The 23,963-nt window shown below is 40.1% G+C and overlaps 1 protein-coding gene across 1 annotated transcript in view; it reads left to right on the forward strand.

The window, feature by feature from the left end:
• Window positions 1–17,074, forward strand: part of tdp2b (tyrosyl-DNA phosphodiesterase 2b) — a 33,697-nt gene extending 16,623 nt beyond the window's left edge. Inside the window, exons 5-7 of the mRNA XM_080203857.1 lie at window positions 6,629–6,747; window positions 9,393–9,563; window positions 15,501–17,074. Coding sequence (XP_080059983.1) covers window positions 6,629–6,747; window positions 9,393–9,563; window positions 15,501–15,779 — 569 coding nt within the window. The 3' untranslated portion in view covers window positions 15,780–17,074. The remainder of the gene's footprint in view (window positions 1–6,628; window positions 6,748–9,392; window positions 9,564–15,500) is intronic.
• The last annotated feature ends 6,889 nt before the right edge of the window (window positions 17,075–23,963 follow it).

A 23,963-nucleotide genomic window follows, 5' to 3' on the forward strand; every position in this document is an offset into this window, starting at 1 on the left:
TCAGTGTTAACACATTTTCAGTTCTACAGAAAGTAGTTATATTTGATGGTTTTAATGTTATTAAATGTGTGTTTTATTTCACCTCTTCTGGGAAGGGTGGCGATTATCCATCAGTTCTGGTTTAAATTAGAAGGGAATTCATTTTAATGCACAAAGCAGCAGTGTAAGATGTTTTGCTGGTTGAATTTCCCTGGGGCCAGTGAATGATCAGCTCACCAATGTGAGCACTTCATGTAAAAAAAATACTATGGTTGTTTCTGGATAAATAAACAGCCTCCAAATTTAATTTTGAGATAGCAGTTCTCTGAATTAAACGCCCAGTGAATAAAACATCGACTTGCAGTAGCTAAATCAACAATCTTGCTCCAGGCATGAAAGTCCTCTCTTTTATAGGATGTGGATATTGTCCCTGAAACTACTGGGCCATTTCAGTGGGTAATTAAGAGTCAGCCATGTTGCTGTGGTTCTGAAGCCCCTTCTAGGCTGGACTGGGTATGGATGGCACATTTCCTTGAACCACATGGTTTTTATGACAATCAATGTCAGTTGTCATGATCACCATTACTGAGACTGGCTTTGAATTCCAGGCGTTTTAATTTAAGTTAAATTCCACCAGCTGCTTTGGTGGGAATTGAGCACAGGTCACCAGAGCATTACTAGTCCAATGACATTACCATAACACCACCATCTCTCCCTGCCATACTTAATGTTAACAAAGGGCATCTTATCAAAATCCTTTAAAGAATTAAAAATTCAAATAAATTTACTTTACTTGCCATTAAAACTGGTCAATAGCTTGAACACAGTGGAAAAAGCAAATATCTTTTTAACATAGTTTTGGCTGCAGCTCAAAAAATCTGATATAATCTGTCAGGACTGAAAAAAATTCTAAAATTCAAATTTCCAGTGTACAGCTGAAAGTGACACAGCAAGATTTATATTTGCCGTAACAAACAGATTAAAACACTTTTTTGGTTAGCAACTTTACCTTAAAGTACAGAATGGAATATCTCCCTCGTATTATTTTTAGCACAAAACAAAAAAATCTGGCTATCAGGTATACATTACACTATCCTTTAAATCAACATTCAAATCCCCCCCTGAATTAATCCAAAATGATTCTTGGCTGCTGAGGATTTACTTCTAACCCCAGAACAGTCCTTCACATGAATATTACTGTAAATCCTCTTGTGCAAGCTAAGCAAATCTTTCAACTTCATTTTAACTCCTCAGAAACTTCATCCTTGTTAGCAAAGCTTGAACTTCCACCTACACTATGGCATGGTGAATCATAGTATGTTTTGCCTTAGTCTCCCCCACTCTCTCGCTTTCATATTATGGCTTCCTCTGTATCCTTCCAATCTCTTGCCCATCACTCGGGCAGTATGAATCACAAGGGCTCGTATCTAGGCTGAAATGCTTATTAGCTATCCTTTAGACCCAAACTCTCTTCTATCTTGAATGCCATTGTGTTCAATTGTGTATACCCTGCATTTTCTTCACAGTAAAACAGTCGCGTTCACCTGTATCATTAATCTCCAATAATAAAACCACACGAGCTTGCTGTCAGGCAGACTTCAGAACAGGTCACATGCCTTCCTTCAGTTTCCTTAAGTTAAAGGCATGATCCCAAATCAAAACACTATTATAAACCTCATAATTGTAACAATAAAAGATATCTGGCAAATAACAAGCAGAGCTTTAAGGTGGACTGTCTCTCCAAATCCTTGCTCTTGCATGTGTGCTCTCACAAAGGACAAGTTTATAATCCTAGCTTTTCACATGTGGGTTTTGATGATGTGACAGCTGCTGTTGGTACACAATGGAGGGTAATCCATATTAACAAAGGAGCTTTTATCTCCCATTGTCAAAGCTATCAAGATGTCATCGAAACAGATAAGGGTTTTTAGCAGCCTTCTTGCATGAAGACTTTTGTTTGGTCCCTCATTGTTAGTTTATTGGATCAGATGTCCAGTAGCCCATTGTCCTTGTGTTTTGTGGAGTACACAAAGAGGCCGGTGTGAAGTCCACCAGGGCGATGCCTAGACATATCTCCAGGCAAATCCTCGTTCAGCAACTTCCAGACTTGACCAAGTTGTACATCAGATGAATCCTGCAGCCATTTTAAAACAAGTGTCTGCAGTTCTGGGTGTTTCTTTCCTTTCAAAGAAAATCGAAGGCATTACACCAGCTGATGAAGCTAATGATTAATGCCCCACATTGCACATGATGACACATCATTGTGATAATTAAGTTTTCAAGTTTTGACATGTCAGTCAATTTTAACCTAGGTAATAACTTTGTTTAGTTTATTAAATTTAATTATATGCTATAGGTCTTTTATGGGATAGCTTTGATTTTTGTTTTTGCCACGTTATCTGTTAGCAAAAGTTAACTTTTGTAAGGGCATTTGGTTGCCGTCTTGTTGATGCTAATTTTGGATTTAAAAGTTCAAGAATCCGCTTGGCAGGATGGACCCCAAGAAGGCTGTCATCATCCACCCAAGTGCCCCATGAATTGGCACCTATTTCTCCAACACTAATCTTTGAGCCACACAGCTGCTATGTGCCGAATTACTCCGGCTGCTGTGGACATTTCTGAACAGCGGAAGGATGGAGCTCAACTCACAAGACAAAATCAGCACTCCCAAGAACACTCGACAACAGTCCTCAATAGGGCAGTTCCTGACACTGACTCTTTTTAACATCTATGTAAGTGACAGGCCCAGCACATCATCTTGAAAATGTATTTATGCCAATGATATTGCTTTGACAACTTGGACAAAATCTTTCTAAGTTGTGGAATCCATGCTAAATTTTAACCTACGAGTGGAAACAGCAACCAAATCCAGCCAAGTCCATCACCTTGCATTCCATCTTAGGGTGTTGCGTGCCTTACATTTTTAAGTGTCATGTGACATCATGTGCTGTGGAGAAAAACTACCTCATGAACCCTTGATTGCTCCCTAACTTGCCATCAGCATCTCTACAATACTACCCAAGAGACCCAGACATGAGTAAGCACCAGCCACAACCTCAGCAGCGCAAACTGGCAAAAACTACCATCCTTTGTACTTCTTCTGTAGCTGTGTTCTTCTATGATGGGTCAATCTATTTATCAGTTTATATTTATAATATTGATTGGAGAAAGCTGTAGGAAATGGATTTCCCACAGGTGAACACATGCTCCAATTGAATATAAAATTTAAATTTAAATATTAAATTTTAATATTTATCAATCAATCTATTCTCCTCTATGGATGGGTCTCAAGTCTCACCAAACTCGTCGGTGCACAATTTTCCTCAGTGATGAGAATAATCTCTGGAACTCTTGAGATCAACTCCATTTCAGTGCTTACCAGTCTCCTGAAATACTGCCCCCCCTCCTTTTGATGGGGCACCGCAGCACACAGAAATGACTCTTACCAAGAGCAACTTGGTCCTTCCACCTATTTGTCCTTCAGTTTAGTTGCTTTAGTTTAATTGTTTTTCAACAAAAGAGTTGGGGCTCCCATCCATAGAGACCATCAAAACCCTCTCGCCCCTCCACCCTCACAACTCATCATATGATACAGGTAGGACATTTCTGATTCCGTAACACTGATGAAAGATGGAGTAAAGCTTGGGCAAAGAAACCAAATAAGTGCATTGTCTCCAACTCAACAACCAGGCTCCAATCTATGGCAGAGCATATGGATCACTCTCCATAGAATATGGACTGGACATGACCAATGCAGTGGTAAACCTTGACTAGCTGCAACTGCAGAAACCCTGAGTAAACTATGGAGTACATAACATTTTGCTCCCAACTCAAGTTTGAAGGCGGCAATCGAGCGCAGCATTGGTTCTCCAGCTGAGCATTGGACAGGTTGGGGAACTTGACGTTATAACTGTGACACAGCTTCTCCTGCTAAAGCCATATGAAAGAAGCAGAAGGTGGGCTTTACTGTATTTTAGTCCACAATCCTAATTTAACTCTATTGGTTTATGTTTTATTATACATCATCCAGCATCTCTTACTTCCACCTCACCCAATTCATGCACTCACCAAATTCCCTTGCACTTGATAAAATCAGCACTTGGGTAGAGCTGCTCTGTGCTAATATTCTAATTATTAATCTGTGTATTGATTTACTTCCTCCGATTAGAATTTTGAATTTCCCAGCTCTTAGTTTAAAATCAATGCCTTGGCTTAGAGAGAGAGAAGAAAAGGGGAATACTTACTTGCCTATTTCCTGGTGACATCACATTCTATGTATTTTTTGAATGCAGTCCACCTGTTCCCAGTCTAATACTTCTATCTGCTCTAGTCTTGCTGAATTCCCATCCTTTTGGTGTCAGGCTGGGCCTGCCTTGCTGCTGCACTACTATCCCCTCCGGTCTCAGATTCTTCCTGCTCCTTGTCTTGGGTACAGATCAGCCATGATCTGACTGGCCAAGCAGGTGAGAGGCTGAATGGACTTAATACTTGCACACCTATTACTTGCAGAGCTAATGCAATTGGAGCATATGTTCACCTGTAGGAAATTCATTTCCTACAGCTTTCTCCAAACTTTTCTTTCTGCTCCTAAATTAACTTTTAAGATCAACTTTCGGGAAGCACCTCAAAGAATTTGGAACACCTTCAGGTTTCAAAGTCATGTTTATCAGAAAGGATCGAGGATAGATGGTGGTTGTTTTGATCACATACTCTTAAGTATTGATAACAATTATTGGCATGAGAGCGGTGGAAGGTTATTGATTGACTGCAATAGTCAGTGGTAGTTCAACATTAACTGACAACAAACTTCAACATATAGCTACATTGAGTCAGAGGTGCAGAAGTTTACATGTTACTAATCTGTTGAGAAACTCTTAAATGTGTCAGAATAGATGGAGTGACATTAGCTTTCACATTGACTGAATGACACCAAATGATGAAGGTAACAAAGTTGAAATTTTTTAAAAAAAATCTTGTGTAGTTTTGCTGCTTTTTTGTTAAATATGCTTTAATTAGCCAATTAAAGATAAACCTTAAGCTATGAGGACTAATGTGATAATGAAGTTTTTGTCTTCCAACCTTGCTTCAAGGTACTTGCTCAAACTTATATATATGGGAGTGAGAAAGGAACTACATTAACTGTACGAATGCTAGTGCTGTAGATTTATTTCCATATTGTGAACTTTTTGATGTAATAAAAGTGCATTGTGATTATATTTGAATTTCTTCAGCCAGAGAGTAACAAATCTGTGGAACTCTTAGCCGCAGAAGGTTGTGGAGGCCAGATCGTTGAATGTCTTTAAGACAGAGATAGATTCTTAATTGATAAGGGGATCGGGGGCTACAGGGGAAAGGCAGGAGAATGGGAATGAGAAAAATATCAGCCATGATTGAATGGCAGAGCAGACTCATTGGGCTGAGTGGCCTAATTCTGCTCCTATGTCTTATGCATATTTCCAGAACTTTCTTCTGAGATTCATCCTGTACCTAATTGGAGCTGATATTGTTGTATAGTGATATCAAGTAGAGCATAAAATCCCTTTTAGCTAAAGACTGCCCTTAGACCCTCCTCCTTGTACATACATGTGAAATATCGAATCCAATCTTTATTTGGAAAATGCTTCTTTTACGTGTGCAATGAAATTTGCATTTATTTGATTTGGTAACAAGCCTTGGCTCAACACAGAGTGGAGTGACAACAGTAAAAAGGACACAGACATTGGAAATCCAAAATATGAACAGAAATGATTGGAAATGATCAATAGGTCGGGCAGCATCTGTGGAATGGGAAACAGTTTTAAGTCAATGACGTTTGGTCAGGTTCCATCTGGCATTCCCATAATTGTGCCATCAGTTCTGACAGCTCCAAAGACCTGGGTTCGATTTCCAGCTTGGGTCACTGTCTGTGTGGAGTTTGCACGTTTTTCCCATGCCTGCATGGCTTTCCTCCGGGTGCTCCGGTTTCCTCCCACAGTCCAAAGATGTGCGGGTTAGGTTGATTGGCAATGCAAAATTGCCCCTTAGTGTCCCGGGATGTGTAGGTTAGAGGGATTAGTGGGGTAAATGTATGGGGTAGTGGGGCTAAGGCCTAGGTAGGATTGTTGTCGGTGCAGACTCGATGGACCGAATGGCCGCCTCCTGCACTGTAGGGTTTCTATGATTCTATGAATAGGTTATCAACCTGAAACATTAACTCTGTTTCACTTTTCATACGTGCTTTCTGACCTACTGAATATTTCCAACACTTATTTTTTATTAGAGCAGCGCAATTCTGTCATCTTGTGCATCTGCCACTTCCGTTGCCCCATTATTGATGGTTGTGCCTTCAGCTGCCTAGGCCTTAAGCTTGGAATTCTCTCGTTGAAACTTATGCCTGTCTGTCACTTGCTGCTCCTTCCAGACACCCCTTAAAACCTACTTCACCTGCCCTGATATGTTTGTGTTGTTCATTTGTCAACTTTTGTTCAATGACGTTGTAAAGTGCCATGAGATGTTTTACTGTGTTAAAGACATTGGTTAAATGCAAGTTACTATAAACTTCAATTATTGAAGTTGCTTGGAGTGGAGCCGCATTTACCTTGAAGGGTGAAGAGAAAGGAAAGGTTTTATTTCATAAAGAAACTTAAATAAAGTATTTTTGTTTGCTTAGGAAATGACAATGGTTACTACACAGCCATTATGCTGAAAACGTCCCGAGTGAAATTGTTGAAACAAGAGATAGTGCCTTTTCCAACCACCTCCATGATGAGAAATCTTCTCATTGCTCAGGTAAGAAGGATGTAAGATGATCTGTCTGAAGAGAAAATCAGTTATCAATTGTCATATTGTACAAAGAACCAGCCTTATAAACTGCATCCTGGTCATCTTTCATGGAGGGTAAAAATTATTTTCCAGTGCAATTGTGTTTTAAAAAATGTTTAAAGTCTGATGTAGAAGTTCTGAAGATCAAGCTCTTGGTTGGTGAGCTTGGAGTAATATGATGTAATATAATGTATGTGGCCGAATGTTAACCTGTAGTTGTAAATAAATATATTTTGAGTAGAATTAGAGAAGATGGAATAATGAGTTAAATCAGCAAGTATGCTTTAATTGGGCAAAAATGTTTCATGTATCAAATTAACCCCAGAGCCTCTAATTACTCTCTCCCACTTGTACAGTTACCTCTGCTGAACTCTTGATCCACACCTCATTTCATCAGCTGTAATCAATCAAGGAAAATGCTCCAATCTCAGAATAAGTGGTTAGCAGTTAGGATGCACTACCTATAAAGTGGTGGATAAATATTCAATAGCAGCCTTCAAAGGCGTATTGGCTAAATACTAGTAGGAGAAAGGGTTGCAGGAGTATAGGAAAAGAGCAGACAAATGGGGCTAATGAGGTTGCATTTCGAAAGAGTTGTGCAACTTCTGTCAGCCAAAGTAACCTGTAGCTTCATAATGACAAAATGGAAGGCATCCCTTTTGGTGCTTGCCAAAATCTATGTGCTTCTATGGTTTGTCTTCCAACATCCACCCAGCTGACACTTTTGGCTGTGTCAGGAGCAAAACTTATTTTAAGTGCAGTGCTTATTCCCTTAGCCTCTTCTATACCCACTTTGCTGCCGAGTGCATTTTCCCCCGTGCTGGGAATACCAGTAACTCATTTCTAAAGTACTGAGGGATGTTTATGTTTTTTTTGTTTAAGTTTTCCTTACCTTTCTGAAACTTCTGTGGCGTGTTTAAAACTATTCTTCAAAGGCAGGTCTGACCCATGGCGCTGCATTCTCCATCATGGCTCGGGCAAAGAGTTCACTTAGAACAGAGATTGAGCCCCATGTTGTTGGCACCAATCTGATCTACAGCGGCCGTACAGCTAACTAAGCCTCAGTGGCAATTGTTACGTGGCAACGCACGATTTTACAAGCGTGATGCAACCCGGAACTATCGATAGTGATGGCAGAGGCTCCAATTTCTTTCCATCTATGTCTGACCAGGAAACTAACCTGTTCTTATTGCCTGCCATTGGCATATATTGGAAGGATTTGCAAGTTGATACACAGCCAGTTTGGTCACATTACGAATGCAGTCTCCTTGGTTGTCAAGCCCTGGAGTGGTACTTGAACACAGAGCGTCTGGCTCAGAGATAGGGGTGCTACCACTGTGCCACAAGACCTTCTCTTAAAACTGTGTGGTCACAAATGTAGTGCCTTAAACTAGTCAATCTGAGCTTTCACAGCTTGCCTTTTCAGAAAGGTGCCATGTAGTTACAAGTCCTGGCTAGATTGATGATCAGGTCATTCCTATTTCAGTTGTGCCTTTACATGACTGATTCTGTAAATGCAGTTTGTAGCATATAACTATTCTCCACTAACCTATGAGGGGAGACCATAAGATGTAGGAGCATAATTAGGCCATTTGGCCCATCGTGTCTGCTCTGCCATTCAATCATGGCTGATATGATCCTCATCCCCATTCACCTGCCTTCTCCCCTTTCTGATCAAGAAATTATCTATCTCTGTCTTAAAGACACTCAATGACCTGGTCTCCACAGCCATCTGTGGCAATGAGTTCCACAGATTCACCACCCTATGTAAAAGAAATTCCTCCTCAATTTTAAAGGTGTGTCCCTTCTCTCTCAAGTTAAAAGAAGAAGGGATGGCTGCTTTTAAATGGAGACTGCTGTAGTTTCAGTCTGGGGTTCTGTTTGCTTTATTTATAGAGATTCTTTGCTGCAAAATAGACCTTGCTGCAAGTCCTGCCGTAAATCCTGTTCCACCTCCAACTCTATCATTGTCAGTACCAAAACACACTTTCTGAAATAATTTCATAAGGATGACGGAGTTGTCCCTTTCTTATCAATAGGATGAACAATCCGCATGGGAACTCTTTCCCCCTCCACCCTTTTCAGATGCACAAGTAATTAAGGAACTCCAAACTTAAAATTTACTTGCAGCAAAACTAAAGGAAACTTGAAAAGCTAATTCATAATATAATTGTATTCTTTCATGCCAACTGGGATATAATACAGCTACTGAAATTTCAGGGAATAAGATAGAGTTCAGTTTTGTCTTGAATTTTGCTGGCTTCCTCTTTTTCGTTTTGAGTTTTGTTCAATTTCTAACTCCTTCTCCTCCCCTCAAAAATATACCATTGGATATTAATCAGTGATTCCTCTCCCTTGAAGCTGAGGAAACGTGAAACATTAATTCCCATTTCTCAAGAAAATTCTCAAAAATTACTCAATTAGTTTCCAAAAGCGAAGCAAAATTTTTTTACAAAAATTGGAATATACTTGAATATCTTTTAAACATGGCTTATCATGCGAAAGAGAGAGATTGTGATTTGCAGATAAATGTGACGCTCCAGCACTACAAAGACAATTTCATAGAAATACTGAAAAGTAATGTGTCCAACCACACTCTTTTTTTGTTACAGGTAAACATAGCAGGGAATGAACTCTGCCTCATGACTTCCCATCTGGAGAGCACTAAAACGCATTCTAAAGAACGGATGAAACAGCTGGAGATTGTCCTGAAAAAAATCAAAGAAGCACCAGCGAGTGCCACTGTAATATTCGGAGGTGATACCAATTTAAGAGACGAGGAGGTGAGTGTGTTACATAAAGTTTCAGCTTTCATAGGATTACACAGGAGCTAGAGTACAGAAAGACATGCCATTCTGGCCCAACTACTCCATATCACTGTTTATTCTCCACTGGACCCCCTCTCACCTTTGCTTGTCTAAATTGTACCCGCCTACTTCCATCTCCCTGTTGCTGAGAATATGATTTCAGAAATAAGGGCCACTATTTTGCTTCATGTTTGAATTTTTATCTTTGTCATTTTTTTGACACTCCACAGCCACAAATATTGGGAGAGAAAGGTAGTTAAAAGGGGAAAACTGTTAAGACATTAATGATGCACTGCTGCTATGCAAAGATGTGATCTTCCCATCCCCATCTTTTCTGTCATAAAGGTTTCTTCAGGTAATGTACCTCAGTTCCTGTTCACTGTATTCTCTGTTGCAGCCCTGGAGATTTTTCTTTCCAAGGTTAACCTTTTATTCTAAAACCTATCTTCATTCAATCACCTTCCTTTTACCTTGTCATTTCTGCTATGCTGTACAACCTTTGATAATTCTTATACTGGATACTTTAGTCTTTTACCTGAATTTAAGAGAAGTTATGGGAGGGGCCATATCATGTTCACTACTTGTGTAACCACTTCCAGGGAACCTTTTTTCTTTCATTCTTGTTTAAGAGCCAGATGGGCATTTTATTTTTCCCACTTGGAATAAGATTACATCTCATTGCTTTATTATTGATCAGAAGTTTCTGCTGTCCCGCTGAATAAAAATATTATTTAATAGGAAAAACCGTGCTTTTTAAAGTCCTCGAGAGCAAAACATCCTGCTGCCCCTGATGTTCTTATTATTCTTCCATCCCTGTAGCGTTTCAGATCTAATCAAAGAGCCGAAATACTGACATCTTTTTTACTGGATGTCACTTTTTGAAGTTCCAACTCTTTTGTCTTCAGATCTATATATTGAATTTTCAACATTTGACTTAGCATCCACATTCAAAGCTCCCTATTTTCTTCCATAGATCTTTACTTATTGTCTAGTTTCTGGGGCATACAAGAAAGTGGATAGAATGTACCACTTCTGTCAATTTCCTTGATACAGTTTGAGATTTCTTTTTGTTAACATGTCTTCATTGACACAGAATTACTTCTGGTTATTTCTTATTGTCACGAACCTGGCTGATGTTATCTACGATGGTGTCCCAACTTGGAAACACTGATTCATGGTGGTGTCTAGTTTTATTTACAGAAATAGTGTAAGGGGCCATGTGTGAGGCCCAATGAGAACAGTAATCAGGACAGTCATAGTATAACATTTATTAAAAGCTATTGCAGTAAAGAAAAGACATAGACACGAACAGGACAATAATGATCTAAGCTGGTTATGTACAAGAAGCTACTAAACACACTCACACAGTTTAAGTAGGAATTACCCTTATTTTGTTTCAAAGTACATTCATGAGATCTGAACTCTTTCAGGGCTTCCCTCTTCCCAAATAACATTCAATCCCATAGTTGTAGAGGTACAGGCCAGTTTATAGTTAGCACATTGTATATGATTGAGTAGTTCTCTTGGTTCAGGGAAGATATGCTTTTTAACTACTTCCATGAAAGTTTTCTGTACACTTGCCTCTGGACTGCTAGATAGAACCAACTGGTTGGAAAACCTGTCTCATAGGCTGTTCTTTGGAATCTGCAGCCGTAGAAAGATTGCCTTCTATATGTTGTTCCCCTTTGCAGATTCTCTCTGTATATTTAGCTAACTCTCCCCTCAGCCTCTCTTAGTTCTAAAAGATTATCTTCTGTACATCTTCCCTGGATGATGCAATACTCTACCCAAAGTGTTTCCTATTAACAGGATGATGTATTTCTTTTGATCTGTCTACAACTGTTAACCTCATTACTGGGATTCACATTCTGTGAATTATTTTTTAAAATGCTGGTGGCTTTGAACCTGCTGGCACATTCAAAACACTACCCTTCTGAATTCAGCATCACATTTACAATTTTCTGTTATCATTTATCCTGAAACTTACCTGCTAGTTGTATTAATATTGGACTATTTATCCAGAGGTCTGGACTAATGATCCAGACATGAGTTCAGATCCCACCTCAGCAATTGGGAAATTTAAATTCAGTTGAATAATTAACTTAATCTGGAATTTAAAAATCTCTAGTTCTTATAATAAAGAATGTGGAACTACTGGATTGTCATAAAACTAGTTATCTAACTGTCATCCTTTCCCAGACCCACAGCCATATGATCGATTCTAGTTATGTCAAACTTTTATGAAAAACTAGCATGAACAAAATCAGTCAGACCCAGCTGATAGTGACCTAGAATCAGCGATGGCACACCCAGTCCAGTCAACTTTGCAAAGTTCCTCACTAATGTCTGCCATTTTGTCAAAATTGGGAGAGCTGTACTATGGACTTATCAAGCAACAGCCTGATAAAATCATACTCACCGGATCATGCAACTACAGCCAATGTCTCCGGTTCTTCTATAGCCATCACTGGATAGGTTCTGTTCCACCAGAGGTAATAGTGGTATACTTTGGGAGGGAGTTTCCTGAGTCAACTCAAGCTTGACTCCAGATTTGTGAAGTCTCCTGACATCAGGTCAAACACCCAAACACCATTTGGAAGAAGCACTTAAGGTAGCAAGAATGCAGAATGTACTCTGGGTGGGAGCTTTCAATATCCATCGCCAAGAATAAATTGGTAGTACCACTACTGATCAGGTTTGTCAGACTGGGCCAGCAGCAGGTGGTGAAAGAATGGGAAAATAGGCCTCTGATCCTTACATCAGTAGTGGGGAAATTAATGGAGAAGATTCTTCAGGACAGGATGTACTCATATCTGGAAGAGAATAGGCTTAATAGCGATAGCCAGCATGGTTTTGTGAAGGGGAGGTCGTGTCTCACCAACTTGATTGAGTCCTTTGAGGCAGTGATTTAAAAAATGATCAGGGGAGGACAATGGATGTTGGATACATGGACTTCAGCAAAGCCACCGCTAAGGTTCCTCATGGCTGATACAGAAGGTGAAGTCATGTGGGATCTGAGGTGAGCTGGTAAGATGGATACAAAACTGGCTTGGGCATAGAAAGCAGAGAGAGCAGTGGAAGGGTACTTTTAGAACTGGAGATCTGTGGAAAGGCTGCAGAAGTGATTTATTGGAATGTTGCCTTATTTGGAGGATATGGGCTATGAAGAAAGGTTGAACAAATGTGGATTGTTATCACTGGAGTGTCAGAAAATGAGGGGGGACCTGATAGAGTTTACAAGATTATGACAGGCTTGGATAGAGTGGACAGTCAGGGTCCTTTTTCCAGTGTGAAAGGGTCAATACTCGGGGCATAGGTTGAAAATGAGAAGGGAAAGTTTAAAAGAGATGTAAGAGGCAAGTTTTTCACACAGGATAGTGAATGCCTGGAATGCACTGCTGGAGGTGGTGGAAGCAGATTCTATAACAATGTTCAAGAGGCATCTGGATAGATACATGAATAGGCAGGGATAAAGGGAATATGGACCACGTAGAGACAAGAAAATATTAGATTAGAGGCATCTGTGTTGGACAGACTTGATGGGCCAAAGGGCCTGTCCCGGTGCTGTACTATTCTTTTATTCTTTGAAAAACATGCTTAATCTCATCTTCACTAGCCTGCCTGACTCAGATGTGTCTATCCATCACAGTATTGATAGGAATATCCACGTTTCAGTCCTCATCTGGAGCAAAAGTCCCATCTTTACACTGAAGACAGTCTGCACTGTGTTTTGTGGCACTACCATTATGCTAATTGGGGTAAAATCCATAGAGTGCAGAAGGAGATTATCAGGCCCATCAAATCTGCACTGACTCTCCGAAACAATAAACTGCCTATCCCCACCAAAAGTGCTGTGGGGATGATCCATCTCTGCCACCACCTCTTGCCTGTTTTCAACGATTTCAAGTAATTCTACACAATATCAAGAAACAGATGAGTACACTGGATACAGCTAAGGCTGTGAACTGTAACAGCATATCAACTATAGTGCCAAAGACTTTTGCTTCAAAATCTATCTGTGTTTCTGGTTAAGCTTTTCCAGTGCAAATACAACACTGATATTTATCTGGCAATATAGAAAATTGCCCAAATATGTCTTGTCCACAAAAAGCAGAACAAATCCAACCTGGCTGATTACCATGCCACTCTCAATCATAACACAATGATGGAAACTATCGTTGACAGTGTTATCAAGTGGCACCTACATATCAGTAACCTCATCAGTGCTTGGTTTGGGTTCCGCTAGGACCACTTGGCTCCTGACCTCCTTACAGTCTTGGCTAAACAGAGATAAACCCAGCATAAAGGAAGATGATTTTCTAGCTTAATTAGATATGTCACACACACACATTGTAGCTACATGAGCAGGTTAGAGACTGGAATTTCTGCAAAGTGGCACCATCTCACTCCTCAAAGTCTCTCCAGCATCTATAAGACACATGTCAGCTGTTATGGGATATACTGCACTTGCTTGAATGAATCCAGTGCCACAACAGCACTTGCAGATCTCCTAGGCTAAAGCAGCCTGCTGGATTTGCACATAATTCACCATCTCAAAACATTCACTCTCTTCACCAATGGCAGCTGTGTGCACTGTATACAAGATCATTGCAGCAATTTGCCAGGATTTCTTCAATATCACCTGCAACCAGCATCACTGTGAAGAATAAGAGCAACATGCCTTTGGGACACCACTAATAGTAAGTTCCCGTCCTAAGTGGCACACCATCCTGACTTGGGTGCATGTATTGCTGTGTTAAAATGCTGAATCTCCTAATTGAACAGCACTGGGAGTGCCAACTCCCAATGGTTCAAGAAGGTGGTTCACCATCACCTTCTCAAGGGCAGTTAGGTTTGGATGATAAATGTTGGCCTTGTCCATAAAACCCACATCTCTTGAATTAATAAAAGAATTCCAATACGACTTGGATGCTGCGAAGTGGAGTAGTTGTGTTCGAGGTTCTCTGGAGATCAGAACCAGCTTGGAGCACCGTATGCCAAAGTGCTTGACTACATGAAGAGTCAGGTAAAAACTTCGATGTAACTCTTGTTATGACATTACAGAATAGTGCATCTGCTCACTACTTTATGCACATTGATCCTTTCAAGTGAACTCTCATTCCATTTTAGCAATAATTAGTGATATTAGACCAGTATACACAATCTGCACAATGGACAGTTTACCGAAGCTATCTTGTAAATTCTGACCTCCTAACCCACGGGTCAGAGGGAGATGTTTACAGGAAATGCCAGAAGTTTTAACGGACTTGCAATGCTTTGGTAAGCTTGGTTCCTCATTCTCTTGCTTTACTTTCTATCCTATCAGCTGATGCACCCTGCAAACCCCTGCCCTCCATTGGAACATTCATGAAGGGAGAAGTTACAAGTATGAACATGCTGGGATGTGTCACATGAACACAAATATTGCCTTCAGTCTGATTATTAATCTTCCACTCTGTTGTTTCTTTTCATAATATGTTAGAACTGAATGTTTTCAGTTGAATGTTTTTTTCAATATTTAATTATGTACTGGAGTGCGAGGGTTCTTCAATTAGAATTCTTTTTGTAACAGAGAATGGATTTAACATCTCTGCTTCCATAAATCCTCAGCAGCTTCCCAAAGGACACACTCTTATTTTGTTTGGATGTTAACAGTTGACTTGGGAGCATTTTGAAATAACAAGTTTTAATATTATTGAAGTAGACCTGAGTAGCCTGAACTAGGTAACCTCACTACATATTGGAAAGCAGCTGGCTTCCACCCAGTGTTAATCCAAGGTGTTGAACTTGATGAAGGAAGATTTAGGGGTTAAATATCTTGGTGTGTGCTCACTGACATAAATTTTAATGTGGCTGCTTCTCGTGCATTGTACAGGTAAATCTTCTTTTCTCATTTTTATGCTTTCTTCACAGGTTGCGAAGGTTGGAGGTTTGCCAACTGGTGTCTTGGACGTCTGGGAATCCCTAAACAAACCTGAACACTGCCGGTATACTTGGGACACTAAAGCTAATAACAACCTGAAGGCCCGTTACACTTGCAGGCTCCGCTTTGACCGTGTGTTTTTTAGGACGGCCAGCGAAGGTCAGATTGTCCCACAGCAGATGACCCTCATGGGACAAGACAAGTTGGATTGTGGGCGGTTTTGCAGTGATCACTGGGGGCTCTTATGTGACTTTGATGCCATTTTGTGAGATGTATGGAAAGCAATGCACAAAGCAGAATTGTATTTCAAAGTGCTGTACCTGTGTGATTGTAATAATGCAAATATTCCGTGTTCTTTGACCAGGTATCTCAACAGGTTTTCCTTGATTAAAATCATCACAGTACATTGCATTTATTTTGCAGTCCAATTCTGGAGGGCAAGGATATGTTTTGAGTGAAATGGAAAAGTTTATTCAGCTGTGCTGTAAGCATTAAGTTGTGTTGTTGCAGCAGCACTTCCGATAGACAGGGAGAACTTGATGCTGAGGCTAAGTATTTTCAGCGATAATCTGTTCTTTTCTTTGAACCATGTAAACTATATTCCTGCTTTGATTAGTATGAAAAAGTCCTGCAACTTGCTTTTAAATCGGTATAACAGAATGTCTTTTATAATTTACGCTCTATACTGCTGCCTTGCCTCTTTGAAATGCCGGCATTGGACTGGGGTGGGCACAGCAAGAAGTCTGTCAACACTAGGTTCAAGTCCAACAGGTTTATTTGGAATCACGAGCTTTCAGAGCGCTGCTCCTTCATCACTCACTTGATGAAGGGGCAGCGCTTTGAAACTCGTGATTCCAAATAAACCTGTTGGACTTGAACCTGGTGTTCCAAGACTTGCCTCTTCATCAGTGTAGCTGTGATGGATAGTTTGGAAATATAGTTTTGTACATTGGTGCAATATGGCACCATGGTGCACTATGTCTGTCAAATGTAATTCTAAACCTGTGAGCTTATGGAGGTAAAGGTGGGAAAATTCCCTTTTTTCCATATTGTGGCAATGTGCTATTGAGCGATTTTTGCTTTTAAATATCTTTTTAATTTTAATGTTACAAATAAAGAGAACTTTTAATATCTACAAAAAAAATGATGCATTTTCTTTTGCCAGGAATGTATTACTGAACAAAATGCGATTTTCAATTTTTGTAATGGTACAGAGATGCAGACTGGTAGAAGAGTAAAGTACAATAGTTTATGGGAAGGAAATGCCCTTTTCACAGATGTCCAGAGTTTCTGATTTCTATGTTGCTGTGAGGAAGGAATATCAGATGGGTGAGTACATGCAAGGACACAAAGACATAGAAGCTAGACAAGGAAGAACAATATTGACCAAAGCCCTAGAACTGTATTAACCTGAGCTTTCTGTAACAGGGATGTAACTAACTGAAATCTAGATGGAGAGGGTTATTGTGCATATGCTACATCATGTAAACTATATGTAGTTCCATCCCATTCCAATCAGTTGGCCAGTGAGGATAAGAATTGATTTCTACTGCAGCTCTTGCTTCTTCCTGTTCCTAGTAAGTACAGAGAAACTTGTACGAAGTTTATGATTCTGCCTCTGCTGTTGTCTGCTGTTTTTTCCTATGCACATTTGTTTGTCTTTTAGGATTCCTGTGCTTTAAGCCTCTTTAGCTGCAGCCTCTGTTTTTTGTGATACCGTTACAAACCAACAATAAAATAGAGAATGCATCTTAATATTGTTACAAAGAGGGGAACCTTGGAATAATCTACAACTGTCAGAGCTTTACAGGCTACAAAGCCCAGTGATGGTAATGAACCTATTTGTATTTTACACAGTGGGCAAGTGTTTCTTGGTACGCTACTGGCAGAAATGCTGTATTAGTACGGGAATTTGTGTGAAGTCTTAGACCTGTCATCCAAAACCTCTGCTACAGCTGTTAAGTGATAGAAGCTGTAGGGCACTGCAAGTTATTGTATAACCATTCGCTACAAATTATCATAATCAGTAATATAAATACTGCAAAATCTCATTTGTAATTCTTGGATTTCCTAAGTTCGTTAATACTTTTGGAGGCATGCAGGAAAAGGTCGGTGGAAATTCTCAAGGCCAGATTTCAGCAGTAAGACATGATGCATACTTTTGGGAAATAACAGGAATTCTCCATAGATTACTAAACATAGACTTGTACTTACTTGGGATATGAATGTTGCCCGATATGATATATAGCCCAGAATACTGAGCAAGGCAACGAAGGAAATTGCTGGCGCCTTGAGAGAAATCTTTGTATCCTCGCTGGCTGCAGGGGAGGTCCCAGAGGACTGGAGAATAGCCAAGAAGGGTCGCAAGAACAATCCAGGTAATTACAGGCTGGTGAGCCTTACATCGGTGGTAGGGGAATTATTGGAGAGGATTCTTTTGAGACAGGATTTATTCTCACTTGGAAATAAGTGGATGTATTAGAGGCAACATGGTTTTGTGAAGGGGAGATTGTGTCTCATGAACTTGATTGAGTTTTTTGAGGAAGTGGCGAAGATGATTGATGAGGGTAGGGCAGTTGTTGCTGTCTACGTGGACTTAAGTAAAGCCTTTGACAACGTCCCTCATGGCAGACTGGTACAGAAGATGAAGTTTCATGGGATCAGAGGTGAGCTGGCGAGGTGGATACAAAACTGGCTCGGTCAAAGAAGACAGAGGGTAGCAGTGGAAGGGTGCGTTTCTGAATGGAGGGCTATGACAAATGGTGTTCCTCAGGGATCAGTGCTGGCACCTTTTGCTGTTTGTAATATACATAAATGATTTGGAGGAAAATGTAACTGGTTTGATTAGTAAGTTTGTGGACGACACAATGGTTGGTGGATTTGCGGATAGCGATGAGGATTATCAGAGGATTCAGCAAGCTATAGATCAGTCGGAGACTTGGGCAGAGAGATGGCAGAAGGAGTTTAATCTGAACAAATGAGGTAATGCATCTTGGAAAGTCTAATACAGATCGGAAATATACAGTAAATGGCAGAACCCTTAAGAGTATTGATAAGCAAAAGGATCTAGGTGTACAGGTACGCAGGTCACTGAAAGTGGCAATGTGGGTGGGGAAGGTAGTCAAGAAGGCATATGGTGTGCTTGCCTTCATTGGCCAGTGTATTGAGTTTAAAAATTGACAAGTCATATTGCAGATTTATAGAATCTTAATTAGGCCACACTTGGAATATAGTGTTCAATTCTGGTCACCACACTACCAGAACAACGTGGAGGCTTTGGAGAGGGTACAGAAAAGATTTATCAGGATGTTGCCTGATATGGAGGGCGTTAGCTATGAGGAGAGGTTGGGAAACTTGATTTGTTTTCACTGGAGCGATGGAGGTTGAGGGGAGACCTGATAGAAGTCAACAAAATTATGAGAGGCACGGACAGAGTGGATCGTCAAAAGCTTTTTCCCAGGGCAGAAGAGTCAAAAAGAAAATTACAGCACAGGAATAGGCCTCCAAGCCTGCACCAACCATGCTGGTCGACTTAACTAAAACCTGCTACCCTGTGGGGACCATATTCCTCTATTCCCATCTCATTCATGTACTTGTCGAGATGCCCCTTAAAAGTCACTAGCATATCCGCTTCCACTCTACCTCTGCCCCCCGGCAATGAGCTCCAGGCACCCACCACTCCTGTGTAAAAAAAAAAAATTCTGCCTTGAAAATCTCTTTTAAACCTTGTCCCTCACACCTTAAGCCTATGCTCCCTAGTAATTGACTCTTCTACCCTGGGAAAAAGGATTCAATTTTCATTATCCCGTGAGCAGTAGACTTTGCTGTATTGAACCTATTCAAATGGATTTCTCTCTGGCAATGCTTTTGGAACACTTTAGATACCTTTGTTAAGGGTTAAACATTATAGAAGTTGTTTTAATTCTTGTTTGTAATTGATCAGAGTTCTTACTAATTTTCTTACTATACATGTTAACTATATTCTTAAATAAACTTTGATTAAAAACTCCCAGAGGTCATTTGAATCATACCTGAAGTGAAACATATGATGCTTATCCTAATCAACTTCAAGCTGCAAAACTTACAATCCCAATGGGCTCTATAGAACACTTTGGAATTTCTGACCTGAACCATAACACAACATACTGTATTTGCATACTTAAAAGAATTGCAAAATTATGAACTTTTATTATTTTAAACTTTATATTTTAATGATCTTATAGATATGTTATGAGGGCTTGTTTTATTTGTATTGTCATCAGAATTTGACACAGCCATGACTTTTTCAATAAACTAAACCTAGCAAGAGGAACAAGGGTGATTCTGCCCAGTAGACCCAGCTTGTTTGCTTCTCTGCTGACCATCCCACTCTTTTCCCCCCAAGCCACCAAACGATAAGGGATTGGACCTCCTGGAATCTATGACCACTTGGCACAAGTTCCAGATCCTGACTTCATATCCACTCCTGAGTTGTGGCCTCCTTTAAAATGTTTCCAGTCTGACAGGGAGCCACAGCTGTCAATTATCATAGAATTACAGAATTCTGTAGTGCAGAAGGAGGCCATTCTGCCCATCGAATCTGCACTGGCTCTCTGACAGAGCACCTTACCCAGCCCTTATCCCTGTAACTCCACATATTTACTCTGCTAATCTCCCTACACATATTGGGAGACTAAGGGGCAATTTAGCATGACCCATCCATCTAACCATAACTTTGGATTCTGGGAAGAAACTGGAGCACCTGGCTGAAACCCATGCAGACATGGAGAGAATGTGCATACTGCATACAGACAATCACCTGAGGCTGGAATTGAACGTGGGTTCCCTGGCGTGAAGCAGCATTGCTAACCATTGTGTCACTCTGCCATCCCTTAGGCTCACTTCCAGGCAGAGAAAGCACTAGGAAGAGAAAAGACAGCTGAACCCCACAGCATCCAAAACTCAGTCACCTCCTCTTGCAAGTTTCACTCCAGTAAATGTTGGAGCCATTTACTGTTTCTCCATCCATGGATGCCTGATCTGCTGAGTATTTGTCATTATTTATGTTTCAAATTTCTAGCATTAGTACTTTGCTGCTGTTAAAGATTATGTACATTGAAAGGGGAAAGGTAAAGTGTGTACAAGAATGAAGAATATCCATTAGCAAAAGTGGAAACAAAAAGAATTGAATGAGATTATTGATTATTTACTGAGTGTGCAAGCAACACAGAGCTATTATTGATACGACAAATATAGTACTGTAGTGCATGTCAAAGGGATTAAGGTTGAAATAAATTACTCTAACCTTTTTGATTGAACATTGAGCTGTATTTGGAGTACTACATGTGATTTTGTGCAGCCTGAATATTGGACAGGGATCAGAGAGGTTAGCCTCCTGTGCTTAATGATGTACAAGGAAATCCATTTCTTCCACTGCTATCTGTGCAGTACAATCAATCTGTCTGCACTTGCAGTATCATCTTGCCTAGTACCCAGCAGCTTGAAGCTTTCCACAGTTGCTTTATATTTGTAAGTATGCAATAGATTCCTTTCACTCTGTTGTTCTGGTAACAGGAAAATATTTAATGTACACTGATCAACAGTCTAATTCTTGGCCCACGACAGTTGGCCCTATCTTTCGACCTGTATTTTGGATGGACTCAGCGAGTGTCATACTTGCATCAATGTAGCTCTGAGGGTAGTGAGAACCTGCAAATCTTCCAATCAGGTCAAGGTGCTAGGAAATGGCTCAGAGAACAATTAGGACGGTTTCAGATATAGAAACTTAAGTATGAGTAATGCATAGGACATGGTTTCTGAGTTGCAGGAACTATGGATTGTGATGGAATCTGAATTGAGAAGTAGGGTGAGTCATTCAAATGCCATTAAGTAAGGATGTCAAGTTATGCATCTTGGGTTTTCCATTGGCTTCTCAAAAAAATATATTTTGACATCACTTTTAACTGAAAGCCACTACTTAGGGTGAGGAGGCTAGACTGGGGTATGCAATTGTTCATCAATATCTTAAAAGGTTTTGTACCTGTACTTCACACTGTTCCTCAACAGCAACCAGTTCTAAAAGTGATTAATGAATAAATTACACAGCAAAGCAACTTTTCCTTTTTGATCCAAGAATCTACCTCTGTCTTAAAAATATTAAAAGACTGCTTCTGCTTCCTTTTGAGAAAGAAAGTTCCAAAGATTCACTATCTTCTGAGAAGAAACATTTCTCCTCACTTCTGCCTTAGATGGGCAACCCTTTGTTTTTAAACAGTGGCCCCCTAGTTCTGGTTTCTAAGGCAGCAAATTCACAAGAACTACATTAGAAGTCAGTCCAAGTCTGACCTGGAAAATATGAATTTAGCTGACCAATTTTGAATTAATGAATTAATACCACTTTAGACTATTAGTATACCTGTAATTGTATTCCAAATTGCCAAGTAGTGCATGATCGTTCTGTTTGATTGGATTTACCAAGAAAGGAATTCATAATTTAGTTATTCCCTCTGCTCCCTCACATGCAGGAGGAACCTTCTTAGTTCTATCTCCGTTCATGAAAAATTGATTTTCAGGTCTTATGGAATGAAATATCTTTCAATAGCCTCGAAGTTCCTGGCAGGTTGGGTTCATTACCTCAGAATGGCCATTAAGCTCATTTCCTCGTGGGACTTTTTAACAGATAAGAGTCTGTTCTCGATTTGAAATATGAAGAGTGGCTCTCCATAATGGATACATTGTCTTGCCTTTGACATAAGATTTCACTATAGAGGCACATTATAAGTCAGAGAATTACTTTATAATTAGAGGACACTTTACAACCACATTGAAATATTCTGACCTTTATTTACACATTGTTCTGAAGCCTTTCTCCAACAAAGTTGATTTAGTAGACATTCCTGCATACCATACCCCTGCTATTTTATGTTTGCCTTCTGGTGTTCAGAGTTGTAAAAAGGACCTGATAACGTTAAATGTTTCATTTAGCCTCCAACACAATGGGATCTGTTATGCCCCCAATCCTGCTAGGGGCCAGTGATGTTTTATTTAAAGTAGACAATTTGAGATTCCAGGTATTTGCTAAGAGAATAAAAGCTATAAGATTACCTGAATTTTGAACAAGCAAAATGATCTTCACTTTGCAAAGTCAGTAAAGCAAAGTAGTTTGTAATATCTGTCTTACAACATTCAGAATCAACATGAAGCACATGTGAATTAACCAGCAAACTGCATAATAAATGATAGATGCCACCAAGACAGATTTCACAGCAACTCAACCAATTGTCAGTATTCAGTGAGTGTTACAATCTTGTTAAGATTAAGTCTCTGATGTAGGAGAATCTAGGCCAGAAGGCATAATCTTGGAGTAGGGGTTCACTCATTTAAAACTGGGATGAGAAATTTCTTCTTTGAGTAGTGGATTTGTGGAATTCTTTATTGTCGAGGCTGTCAATAAATATGTTTACAGCTGAAATAGACATTTTTAATCATTAAGGGCATTGAGGGTTATGGGGAATCAGGTGGGAAAATGGAGCTGAGGTTTCTCATAGGTTGGTTATGTTCTCATTGAATGGCAGAGAAGACTTAGAATAAAAGTTCAAAGTTTATTTATTAGTCACAAATGAGGCTTATATTAACACTGCAGTGAAGTTGCTATGAAATTCCCCTAGTCGCCACACTCCAGCACTTGTTCGGGTCAATGCACCCAACCAGCACGTCTTTTGGATTGTGGGAGGAAACCGAACATCCAGAGGAAACCCACGCAGACAAAGGGAGAACGCTCAAACCCCACACAGACAGTGACCCAACCCAGGAATCAAACCTGTGTCCCTGGCACTGTGCCAACCACTGTGTCACCTGGTCATCTGGGCTATTTCTGCTCTGATATCTTATGGACTCTCTGACTAAAACTGTCCCTTGAACTGATCTGGGTAACTTAAAAATATATGTTCCACATTTGATTTGATTCATTATTGTCACATGTATTAGCGTGCAGTGAAAAGTATTGTTTCTTGCGCTATATAGATAAAGTTCATAGAGAAGGACAAGAGAGTGCACAGAACATAGTGTTACAGTCAAAGTTAGGGTGTAAAGAAAGACCAACTTAATGCAAGTTAAGTCCATTCAAAAGTCAATGGCAGCAGGGAAGAAGCTGTTCTTGAGTCGGTTGGTACGTGATCTCAGGCTTTTCTATCTTTTTCTCGATGGGAGAAGGTGAAAGAGAGTATGTCTGGAGTGTGTGGGGTCCTCAATTATTCTGGCTGCTTTTCTGAGGCAGTGGGAAGTGTAGACAGAGTCGATGGATAGGAGGCTGGTTTGTGTGATGGTCTGGGCTTCATTCATGACCCTTTGTAGTTTCTTGCGGCCTTGGGTAGAGCAGGAGCCATACCAAGCTGTAATCTTGTTACTAGGCAGCAACAAATAAAACAGACAAGAAACTTCTTGTGCTCTAAATGTTACAATATCCAGAGGTGCCA

This window comes from Carcharhinus amblyrhynchos, chromosome 2 (genome assembly GCF_965287045.1).
Source record: "Carcharhinus amblyrhynchos chromosome 2, sCarAmb.v2.hapA, whole genome shotgun sequence".
In the NCBI taxonomy this organism is placed as follows: Eukaryota; Metazoa; Chordata; class Chondrichthyes; order Carcharhiniformes; family Carcharhinidae; genus Carcharhinus; species Carcharhinus amblyrhynchos.